Here is a 12,841-nt window from a genome sequence, read left to right on the forward strand (position 1 = left end):
ATTTTAAACTTGAAAGTATAATATATTGACTTGGTAAAAATGACTAACTGCATTGATGTTTATTTTCTTGGCAAGCAAAAGTGACTTAATTGGCCTTCCAGAACATTTTACGTTTTGTTAGTTGGTCACTTTCTCCTGTACGACTACAATATATCAAGCTACCTCTTGACCTGCCCATTTTTGAGTATTTGAAGTACTCGATCAGGCCGAAATTTTACAGACCTCACTGCTTTTATTTTAAACTATATTTGCCTTAAATATTTATTTTATTGTTATTTCCTTGCTCATTCGTTCCACGTGTCCAAACCATCACAAAACACTTTTTTGTAGTGTTTGATAGCGCTCATCTCATCTTTGCATCCCTTATATATCGTAGTCATACAGGAGAAAGTGACCAAGTGCTTTTTTTTACAAAAACGTGATCATCGACTATTTGATATCTTACTAGCTTAATATTGCCCTGAAAAAAATCCCAAAGGATTTTAAACTTGGAAGTATAATATATTGACTTGTTAAAAATGACAAACTGCAGTGATGTTTATTTTCATGCCAAGCAAAAGTTACTTAAATGGCCCTCCTGAACATTTTACGTTTTGTTAGTTGGTCACTTTCTCCTGTACGACTACGATATATTTAAACATAAAGAATCTCACATAGGCATAGAGGCATGTGAGTATACAATATATAAGGTATGAAATCATTCTTCTGCGCGTGTCACTATAACTTGTGTGTCGACTATCACATGAGGGTAATTGTTCTTGTCTTGGTCAGCTCTAACCAGTATCTCAACGGTTCTGATCCTCGTCCAATCTCGTATATTCCGGAGCCAGGAGATCTGCCTTCTGCCCACACCTTTCCGACCCTCTATTTTATCTTTTATGATGGTATGAAGTTAATTGCAATAATTGAAAACCAAAAAAATAATTGGAAGGATAAAAAGTTTGAAAAAACTATATTTAAGAAAACATATATTTTTTTAAAATAAGTGCGAAGATTCAACCAAGAGTAGGAAATCACAAATTTATATGAAATTGAATTTTCAACATTTTAAGTTTGTCCAAATACTTGTTCACAAATCTGGATTATCTCCAATTATAGGGAGTTTTTATCATATTATCTTCGTCTCACCAATAGATGTCACTAGTGAAAATTTTAGTGATTCTTGTACAATGTTTCGAAATTGGATCACATATATATATACAGTATCTACTCAATGAATTAGGGCCACGCAGAATTTCGCGCAATTTCTCAATTCAAACAGGAATAACTCGGAGAAAACCTTGAATAAAACAACATTGAATTTTATTTACACATGAACACTTTATTACGCTTAAATTATGCATATATTTTCATATAAATATAGTTAGTATTTAGTATTTCCACCTTTGGCAGAAATAACTGCCTCAATTCTTTTTGGCATACTTAAAATGCACTGTTTTATCATGTTTTTTATTTCTTCGTCTTCTGACCAAATTTTTTGAATATTTTTTTTAGACAGTCTACTTCGGATTTGGAAATGAGTATACCTTATTTTTTAACATGCTCCATACGTTTTCTATAGGATTAAGGTCCGGAGAATTTCCAGGCCAGGGGAGCAAAGGCAGATTTTTGTTAGACAAAATTTTTATTATTGATTTAGCCCGGTGGCAAGGTGCCCCATCCTGCATGAAGGTGTATGGACCTTCTGTCGGGTCGAGTGTATGGTAGAAGGGCAATAAAATTCGTTCGAGGACCTGCTTATAGGAATTTCGGTTCATTGTTCCTTCCACGAAAAACAACGGCCCAGGTAAATTGTTAATAATACATGACCATATCATTGTTGCAGGGGGGTGTTTGATAACTTTTACCACACCAGCCTATGACGGTCGTAAGCCCTATAAATGCCCAAACTTCCATATTCTTCTTCATTTGCGTTGAGATGTATAAAATAATATGATAATTTGAATTTATTGAGAAATTGATTCAAGCTTACCGCATAAGTTTGGAGCGCATCTTGAGGGTCCTCATGACGTTGGTGAGCACCGCCCGGACGTGCTGTGGCCTGCGAGATCCTATGGCCCCGAGTGCGGTGGCCAGAGCAGACCCTCGCTTCCCAGTGCTGGACTCCAGCTCCGTGCCGAGGAGGTGCACCAGGCGGGCGCACTGCTCCGAGCTGCACTCGCAAATCTGCACCTGAAACAAAATAAAAACAATGTGAAGTTTAATAAAAAGTGAAATATGCTAGATCGAAGATGTTGTTGGGTGGGGAAGGCAATAAAGGAGATAATGGTATACGCATGTGAGGAGAATGGAACCATCCAGACTCCCCCACATTGCACTGCACAACCAAACCTAAGGTAGATAACTCCCAAGCAGACCACCAAAGAGATGGATTGAGACCTGGGAATTGACATCGCAGGAGCCTAATCCCTCTTAAAAACAGGCCACAAGGTCTACACCAAGCAGAAGAATAAGATAATGAAGTTTCTTAATTTTTGTCAATTCATGCTTCTTCTTCCTAACCCTTGTCCGCACCCAATGGTGCATAGGGCACTGCATCATATAGAAGTAGTGTTATCTCGATTGTTAAATACACAAAGGAAAGGTGATCAGCCTTTCGCTTCAGGTACCAGGTCACATTAAACAAACATTAGACTGAAAAATCACTAATATTTATTTTGACCCTCATGGGCATCAAACCTGGGACCACCAGCATGGAACCCTAGCCTGCTAACTACTACACAATGGAGGCGGACAATTCATTAGAGCTAAAAAATAACTACAAGCAGTTAAATCATCAATATCAAAATCCGGAACGTATCCTGTCTGAAGGTATGTGCTTAGAGAAGAGAAGTAAGAGCTATTGCACCTAATATGTAGAGGGTTCATGAGGTGTGGGCAGAAGGCAGATCTCCTGGCTCCAACATATGAGATTGGACAGGGATCAGAACAGTCGGGGCGCTTTTTAGAGCTGCCAAAAACTAGGACAATTACTCTCAAGTGATAGTTGACATCGGATCCGACGCCAGACACAGGTCTGTGACGTGGTAGAGCGAATTGCTTGGCTGAAGTGGAAATGGACCGGTCACATAGCCAGAATGACCGACGACAGATGGAGGAAACGCGTTCTGGTGTGGAGACCGAGGAACCAGAGGCCTCAAGGACGTCCACCGATGAGATGGGTGGACGACATCAGGAAGTTTGCTGGAAGACAGTGGATGGGGACGGCGCAGGATCGGAAGGAGTGGAGGCGGAAGGGGGAGGCCTATGTCCAGCAGTGGACCTCAACGGGCTGATATGATGATAGTTGACATCAAGAGGACCTGAGATGAAAAACACAGAAGGAGAGAAGAAGTTAAATCATGATTTTTGTGATATTTAATAATAATTGGATAGACGGTACTTACCACACATTTAAGAGTCAACTTGAGTTGGGGAAAATGGTCATCCGTTGACTGGTCGGATCCTTGCCCGAGAAGAATGATGAGAGATTCCAGGCTTCCTATCAGTTCCTCTATATCATGGACCGGTAGAGATTCTTGGTAACTGTAAAACAACACTAAATTTGATAATATCCAAGCAAAATAAGCAGTCAATCATAGAAATATTTTAAAGTACCGTATAAGGGGGTACTTGATCTTTGATGTGTTACTTGAGCCCAGTACAACGAAAAAATTAAATCTGTATTTGGTCTACAATAATGAATGTATCGACATGATTCATTGTTTCCCTGACAGGTGACACTTATTGTCACCATACTTCGATCGATACCACGATCTAAATGTTTTTTTTGTACTGGGCTCAAGTAACACATCAGAGTTCAAGTAGCCCCATTCTACGGTATGTAGGTTGATTGTATTGTGTATGGTACTGCCATAGAAGAATCCTTAACCCTTTCAACACCGGAAGGTATTAATATGGCCGTGCCTAGCAGGCCGTGATTTTTTCAAAAAATAAAACCTAAAAAAAATGTAAATAGTTATATACAACATTTTGAGTGTGTCCAAATACTTGTTCACAAAATCTGGATTATCTCCAATTACAGGAGTTATTTTCATGAATGTGAATGTGAATGTTACACGTGTGTAAAGTGATCACTTAAACCAGCCTATGACGGTCGTAAGCCCCGTAAATGCCCAGACTTCCATATTCTTCTTCATCTTTGATGAGATGTCAAAAATAATATAAATAGTTATAAACGATATTATGAAAACTTACCAAATATATATACCGCGTGGCATTTGAGCTGCCGTTTACTCAGAAAAACACATTTTTAATATTCAGGGTTAACTTTTTAACTTGATACAGAAAACACATTTACTTATGTATAATAAGAATGTAACTTTGTGTATAAAATATGTTTATTCATTTATTAATTTATGTTAACTTTGATTACAAAATTATTAAAATAAATGTAAAAATTCCACAAAAATATGGTCATTTAAAAAAAATTGTCGGTAACCTTTTATTGGAGACTATCAGTGAAAGCTTTTAGAAAGTTTACTGTAACTTTGGTAATATCGGTAAATTAAAATATTATAGTGTTTCTTGATATTTCTAATAGATGTCTCTATATATCCTACTTGAAAAAATATTATAATCGGATTTAATATTGGCTTGCGACAAGCTCAAAGGAGGCCGCGTTTACGCGCTCATTTTGCATGGCCGGCCTGGCAAGCACGGAATTGGAGAGCGAGTTAACGCGCCCGTGGCAGCGAACCGGTTAAAACACTGTGGATTGAAGGAGTTCTAAACAGCGCCTAGACGGTCCTGATCCCTGTCCAATCTCGTATATTCCGGAGCCAGGAGATCTGCCTTCAGCCCACACCTCGTCAACTTTCTATTTTGCCTTTTATGATTAGGTGGAATAGCTCATAATTCTCTCCTCTAACCACACGCCTCAGATAGGACACCATCCGGACTTTGATATCAGTCAGCAACTGTCTTCCTACTCTTGCTTTTTTGGAGCACATTCATCTGACCATATCGGTCCAACAAACATATCAGGGAAACAGTGCTATGATAGTAAATTTTTGAAATGATGTGAATTTTCTGGAGGAAAACAATGGTAGCGAGTGCTTTGAACTCACCAATGAATAGCTATGATAGTCAAGATATGTGCTGCTTTGGAAGCCACCTCTAGGTTTCTGCTGTACAAGCTCTGGCGGCACAGTTCCCTGACTGCAGAATCTGGATGCATGTTTCCTTGCACCACAAGTGGCTCCTTCATCAATGTCTGTAACACAAGAATGGGAATGAAGTAGGAAAAATCGTATCCCGATTTTACTGTGAATTTAAATTAATAGCTTTTGATGTCCCTGTCACTGATAATCTAAATAAATACAAACCAACAACATGTTGAGTGTGTCCAAATACTTGTTCACAAAATCTGGATTATCTCCAATTACAGGAGTTATTTTCACATTATTTTTTGACATCTCATCAAAGATGAAGAAGAATATGTAAATAAATTATCTGGTCAAATTATAAGCTTAAATAATAAAAATGAAAATGGTATTTTCTGGCGTTTCTCATGTGTGTGATTATAATCCAGGATTCGGACCTCACATACTAATATAAGAGTTTCTGCTTAATAAAAAGCTTCTTTACATCTCACCAATAGATGTCTCTAGTGAAGTTCTAGTGATTCAAGAACAAGGTTTCTAAATTGGTTCATATATATATGGAACTTCCAAGAATTTGAGTAGTGTGGTTGTCAATAATGGGTAGAATTGGTAAATGTTACACGTGTGTTAAGTGATTACTTAAACCAGCCTATGATGGTCGTCAGCCCCGTAAATGCCCAATCTTCCATATTCTTCTTCTTTTTTGATGAGATGTCAAAAAATAATATAAATACAAACCATTTTATTTATTGTTTCGGCATTCACTTTGTGGTAAGAGATGATGAAATTGTAAATGAAAACACTTGTTTAACACTTTTCGCGGTACCCCAAAATTAAAAAAAAATATCTAGGTAGACAGTTTCAATCTAATTGGAAAAAAATATTTTGTCCTCTGCTCCACATACTGTTGTAATAGATACGAGTGACAAAAATGTAAGCTTGGAATTTAAATTAATAATACTAATGATGAAAAAAATGTACAATGTAAAACCTACCCCTGCGGAGAAGCGGCGTTATGGTTAGTTAGTTAGTTAGAATACAGATTATTGCCGATTCCACGCTTTACTTCCATACACTAGGGTTGGACGGGTGTTAGGTAGTTAGTTCCAGTAGTCAGTCAGCTAGAACAGGGTCGCGCCAACAGTAGTTTACCTGCGTGACTCCCAGGCAGTGCGCCAGGGTGTGCGGGTCCGAGTGCACGAGCGTCAGGGCGCGGCCAGCCAGGGTGGCGGGCGCGCCGGGCGGCCACAGATTGGCGCGCCCCTCGCCCGCCAGGCGCCGCAGCCCGCTCACGGCCGCGGCCCGCACCGACGCCCGCGGCGCGCCCAGCTGCTCCAGCAGCAGCGTCACCTGCGAGACGGGTCACAATAGTCAGTGTCATGACATGACAATACAACAACAGTTAATAAACTAAAAACGCATTTGTTTGCTATATCATTTCCACAATCTCCTTTTCCCCAATTCAATCACAGTGAAGCGCGCCCTTAAACTTTCCATCCCATAAAAATGAGAATATCATTATAAAATATAATAGATACGGGGCCCAGAATTTGAATTTTTGTAATCATCCGTAGTATAATTATTTGAATAAGCATTATCGATAAAATTAAGAAAGGTGTGTTGAGATGGTTTTGACATGTGGAACGTATGAGTGAGGAAAGGACGGTTAAACAAATTTATGAAGCGAATGTAGTTGGAAAAAGAAGCAGAGGAAGACCGAGGAAAACTTGGCACAATCAGGTATGTCAAATACTTGAAAGCGGACGGGTCAGGAGTCGTAATAATCGTCGAGTATGTATGAGTATTTTAGGAAAATGGCACTATATAAATCATCCAATTTGATTATGACCTGGTCGGGGATGTGTATGAGCGTGGAGGCGGCGAGGTGCGTGAGCGTGTGCAGCATGAGGCGCACGAAGGGCGCGGCGGGCAGGCGCGGCAGCAGGTCGGTGAGCAGCGCGCGCACGGGCCCCGCGGCCTCCACCGAGTGGTGCATGTGGCGCAGCGCCGGCAGCAGCCGCAGCTTCATGCCGGCCGGCGTCGCCTGCCCGCGGATCATCTCCGAGATCTTGTTGCACATCGAGATCGCGAACGCCCTGCAGACAGACATTAACCACTTAATGCTAGGGTTTTTTAAAAAAATCAGGTTATAAAAAAATGTTTTATTCTACAATATTTTGTACTAATTCATCGTCGAAAAACAAATTAACAAATTCAAAATTGAAATGCATTTAGCGCGCGAGCGTGACTCATTCAAAAGTATGAAGTGGTTAATAAAGTAACCTATCTGCCTTTGCACATAATCTTCGCCTCTTCCACATTCATGCATCTTGTCATACAAGTTATAACCCTTATCCGCACCTAATGGTGCATAGGGCACTGCATCAAATTGACGCAGTGTTATCTCGATCATTACTTACATGAAGGCAAGGTGATCACTCTTGCGCGTCAGGAACCAGTCCAGGGTAATGTTAAATAAATATTTGCGTTAAATCACAAATATTTATTTTCACTTCCCCCCCTGGGAATGGAACCCGGGACCTCCAGCACGGTAGCTAAACACGCTGACCATTACACCACGGAGGCAGACATACAAGTACAAGTACAAGTCATACAAGTACACCGATTATACCGACTCCTGACCTGCCACTTTCAAGTATTTGAAATACTTGAATCGTGACAAGTTTTCCTCGGTCTTCCTCTGCTTTGATCGCAAAGCTCTGGAGACAAACATTAATAAATAACATGACACTAATCTGTCTTTGCAATCAATCTTCGCCTCTTCCACATTCATACATCTTATTATACATCTTCTTTATGAACCTTCTGACCTCCACTGCTGGATCTATATCCTCTTCCCCTTCTTTCCATTTCCTTCGGTCGGTTGCTGCTTGCAGCCAGTTTCTACCCCCACAGCGACAATATCGTCAGACCATCTCTTTTGGGGTCTTCCGACACCTCTTTTGTTCTCCTAAGATCTCTATCGTAGAATTCTTGGGGTCCATCTTGTCATATATACACGCTGATTATTCCGACTCATGACTTGATTGTTTTCAAGTATTTGAAATACTTGTTCATGCCGTGTTTTGCTCCGTCTTCCTCTGCTTCGATTACCAACCACATTCGCCTCGTGAATTTGTTAAACTATCCTTTCTTCGATGTGTAAAAACGATCAAGATAACACTGCGTTTATATGACACAGTGCCCTATGCACCATTCGGGTGCGGATAAGGGTTTTTATTTTTATTATATATCCTTTCTTCACTCATTCCATTCACATGCCCAAACCATCCCAACACATCTTTCTTAATTTTATCGATAATTATTTACTATTATTTTATAAGAATGCAAGGCTTATTTCAGCCTTGCATTCTTTCCTGATATCATCATTTGCACATCTATCATACGATTTGCTGCACATTTATTTATTTATTTTTGTCGGAAAAAACTATATAGTTGTTGTTTTATTATATTTAAAGTTAGGTACTGTTGCTTGCAGTACTTGCAGCAGTTGCTTCCCTCTACGAGGGCAGCACAGCTAGTATAAGAGTGAATGGGGACATTACATCATGGTTTGCAATATCCAAAGGCGTAAAGCAGGGATGTGTAATGTCACCATGGTTGTTTAATCTCTATATGGACCATTGTATGAAAGAGATTGAAAGTATGGGAGTTGGAGCGAAAATGATGAATATAACTGTTAGTTGCTTGCTGTATGCGGATGACGCCGTACTGCTAGCGAGCAGCGCGGAGGACTTGCAACTAATAGTGTCAAGAATGTACGATGTATGTATGGAAAATGATCTGGCAATGAATGAAGGTAAGTCAAAGGTCATGGTGTTTGAAAGAGAGAAAGATTTGACAGAATGCAAGATTATCGTGCACAATGAATCCCTAGAACAGGTGCAAGAATTTTTATATCTAGGAAGCATGTTCACAAGGGATGGAAAAGTGGATAAGGATATTGAGAGAAGAGTGAATGCAGGGAATAGAATAAATGGTGCTTTTAACAGAGTGATTGGGAATAAGAATATGTCCATGGAAGCCAAGCTAGCGGTTCACAACGGCGTACTAGTACCGACACTAATGTATGGAAGCGAAACATGGAACTGGCAAAGGAAGGATGAAAGCAGAGTGAATGCTGTTGAAATGCGCTCCCTCAGACGAATGTGTGGAAAATCATTGTATGACAGAATTAAAAACGATGATATAAGAAAGGAATGTAAGGCTGAACGAGGAATAATTGAAAAGATTAGAAAGAGCTCTTTGCGGTGGTATGGACATGTGGAGCGAATGGATAGCGAGAGAATGACAAAGAAAATATATGTGGCGAATGTGAGAGGGAAAACAGAACGTGGACGACCGAAAAAGACTTGGCACGATCAGATCAATCAGAACCTAAAATCTGGCGGTGTCAAAAGTCTGCGTAATCGGAGGGCATGTATGACTAGATGTATGGATGTGAAGGAGGCTAGGAGTGTATGTCAGGACAGAAGAGTGTGGCGTTCCATCCTCTCTGCCTACCCCTGCGGGGAAACGGCGTGATGGTAGTAGTAGTAGTAGTAGTAGGTACTGTTAGATTTAAGCAATGAAAATATTGTATTGCGCCATCTGCGGGCGTCGGATGTAAGCAAGCAGAGGTAAGCAGCAGAGCGGCGCAGAGCGAATAAGGTGATCTACGACAGTGGGCGGTCAATTAGAAAAACATGTGTATTTTGTTATTAAATAAACTCAATTGAATAGTTAATCTTTGTTCTCTTGCATCCTTCCCTATTCCCGACAACAGTTACATTTTTGTGAAAAATTCACAAGCAGGAAATGGTGAGTAAATTGAGCAAATACAAAAAAAACTTACTTACTTATAACCCTTATCCGCACCCAATGGTGCATAGGGCACTGCATCGAATTGACGCAGTGTTATCTTGATCATTACTAACATGAAGGCAAGGTGATCACTCTTGCGCTTCAGGAACCAATCCAGGGTTATATTAAACAAATATTACAGTGTAAAATCACTAATATTTATTTTCACCCCGCCTGGGAATCGAACCCCGAACCTCCAGCACGGTAGCTAAACACGCTGACCATTACACCATGGAGGCGGACAAAACTGATAAAAACTGAGAAATGGAAATTACTCATCGGGAATATTATATGTATATATGATTCACATAAATTTACCTAACTAACTAACTAACCATCACGCCGCTTCCCCGCAGGGGTAGGCAGAGAGAATAGAGCGCCACACCACTCTGTCCTTGCAAACATTCTTCGCCTCTTCCACGTTCATGCATCTCCTCATACATACCCGCCGATTGTTACGACTCCTAACCTGACCACTTTCAAGTATTTGGCATACCTGATCGTGCCATGTTTTTCTCGGTCTTCCTCTGCTTCTTTTCCCGCTAACATTCGCCTCATAAATTTGTTTTACCGTTCTTTCCTCACTCATTCGTTCTACATGTCCAAACCATCTCAACACACCTTTCTTAATTTTATCGATAATGCTTATCTCAGCTTTGCATTCTTTCCTTATTTCACTATTCGCACATCTATCATACATCGTTTTGTTACACATTCTTCTGAGAGATCGCATTTCGACTGCATTCAGTCTACTTTCATCCTTCTTTTGCCAACTCCATGTTTCACTTCCATACATTAGAGTTGGAACCAGGACTCCGTTGTGCACTGCCAGTTTAGCTTCCGCTGATAGGTTTTTATTTGCTATAACTGATTTCAGTGCACCGTTCACTTTGTTCCCAGCATTCACTCTCCTTTCTATATCTTTATCAATCTTTCCATCCCTAGAAAACATACTACCCAAATACACGAAATCATCTACCTGTTCCAGAATCTCTCCGTTTACCAATATTTCACATTCAGATCTGCATTCTTCTCTTTCAAAAACCATAATCTTAGATTTGCTAACATTCATCAATAAGTCACTTTCCTTGCACACATTATACACTTTTGTAAATTACACATTATAAATAAACAAAGTAAATAATTAACTATAAAAATAAACAAAGTAAATAATTAACTATAAAAATAAACAAAGTAAATAAATAACATTATAAATAAACAAAGTAAATAAAAAAGTAAAGTACACATTATAAATTTACCTAGACATAAAAAAGAGGATAACGCTAGCCAAGCAAACTTTTATGAAAAAGTACAGCCTCCTATCAAACAAACATTTAAAAATTGATGTAAGAAAAGGATTCATAAAGGTTTTTGTTTGGAGTGTTTTGTTGTATGGGTGTGAAACCTGGACCATCCAAAAGTACGAAAAAGACCGGCTTGAAGCATTTGAGATGTGGGTTTGGAGGAAGATGACCAAAACATCATGGGTCGTAAGGAAATCCAACGAAAAGGTGTTGCAGGACGTAAAAGAAAGAAGAGAGCTTATAAATCATATTTTGAAGAGGAAGGCCAAGCTAATAGGGCACTCAATTAGACATAGCACCTTTCTTAGCAACATCTTCGAAGGAAGAATCTTGGGAAAACGAACAAGAGGCCGCCCAAGAACTTCATACTTCCAGGATTTGAAGCGGCTCATGGACGTCTCCTCCTATTCACAGCTCAAGAGGATGGCGACTGACAGAGACAAGTGGCTGACACAACAAGGCGCTGCCTTTAGAAGATGATGATGATGATATGATTTATGTATGTAATATGTTTTGAAATAAATAAATAAACTGTAAAAGTACTTACTTAGATTGTGCAGCAAACTGCGATGCAGAATAAATGGCAGCCTCGACTTCCACGCTGTCGTGGCTATCCAAGCCTCTCCTGATGGCATGGTGGACATGTTGTTTTTCCGGTATGATGGCGGCCACCGCTCCCAGAGTCTTCAAAGTAAGAGCTCTCGCGACCGGGTCGTTAGAATGGGTCACACTGAATACTCTCCTCACAAATTCATCCACATTCAATATCTTATCCAAGTGCTTCTCACTTTGCTGGCACACTCTAAGCACCCAAAGCCTCAGAAAATTATTACCCATACGAAAAACATCGGCCAATTTTAAAAACGAAGAATTGATCAAAATTGGAAACGGATACTTCTCGAACAACCGGGGAAAGCGCACGATGGCTTCGCATTGCTCCCCAACTTTCGCAGACCTTAATCCTGAAATAATCATCACAATTATAAGTTTATTTATGAATCAGAAGAAAAAAGTTAAGTGAGGTTAGATCACGAATTTCACCTTTATCTAGTTCCGTTAAGGCTGAATTAGCATCCTGTTCGGGTTCGCTTATTCCCGAGTCATTGAAAGAATTTAAACGGACACCAAACATTGTGTATTTTGTTCATGAACAGTAAAGTTAATATCAAAACACCGCTACACTGACACTGCGTCGCTTCAAATTTGACAGATAATAATAGACAAGCAGAAAAAAGAATATTGTTACCATAGACCATAGAAGGCAGATTAGTACCTAGCTTGCTAATTTTGAATGTTTTCCCGTATGAAATGTGCAAAAACTGCGAATTTGAAATATTATCCATTCGGAAAACAACGAAAGTATGTGTGACACAAAATTTTCAGCAAGTTTCAAATATAAGGAATTCTAAATTAAAAAAAAAAACAAAGGCCAAAACGCTAATGTTTATAACCTCATTTGCTACAAAAATAGATTAATTGATTGAAAATATGATAATAAAATTACATTTTAAGAAGCGGGTCACAAATTCATAATTGTGTTGATATACAAGTCGGGATTTTATTACCCGT

At 39.5% G+C, this 12,841-nt stretch overlaps 1 protein-coding gene across 1 annotated transcript in view; it reads right to left on the minus strand.

Annotated features, from left to right (window-relative positions):
* Window positions 1–12,494, minus strand: part of defl (Integrator complex subunit 7) — a 28,931-nt gene extending 16,437 nt beyond the window's left edge. The window contains exons 1-7 of the mRNA XM_088260106.1: window positions 12,314–12,494; window positions 11,820–12,234; window positions 6,955–7,201; window positions 6,258–6,455; window positions 5,070–5,215; window positions 3,387–3,525; window positions 1,973–2,172 (exon numbers count right to left, since the gene is read on the minus strand). Of these exons, the coding sequence (XP_088116232.1) occupies window positions 1,973–2,172; window positions 3,387–3,525; window positions 5,070–5,215; window positions 6,258–6,455; window positions 6,955–7,201; window positions 11,820–12,234; window positions 12,314–12,404 (1,436 nt within the window). The 5' untranslated portion in view covers window positions 12,405–12,494. The remainder of the gene's footprint in view (window positions 1–1,972; window positions 2,173–3,386; window positions 3,526–5,069; window positions 5,216–6,257; window positions 6,456–6,954; window positions 7,202–11,819; window positions 12,235–12,313) is intronic.
* Window positions 12,495–12,841: the final 347 nt, after the last annotated feature.

Source organism: Brachycentrus maculatus, unplaced genomic scaffold, assembly GCF_059751285.1.
Source record: "Brachycentrus maculatus isolate JH-2025_06_01 unplaced genomic scaffold, ASM5975128v1 h1tg000124l, whole genome shotgun sequence".
NCBI lineage: Eukaryota > Metazoa > Arthropoda > Insecta > Trichoptera > Brachycentridae > Brachycentrus > Brachycentrus maculatus.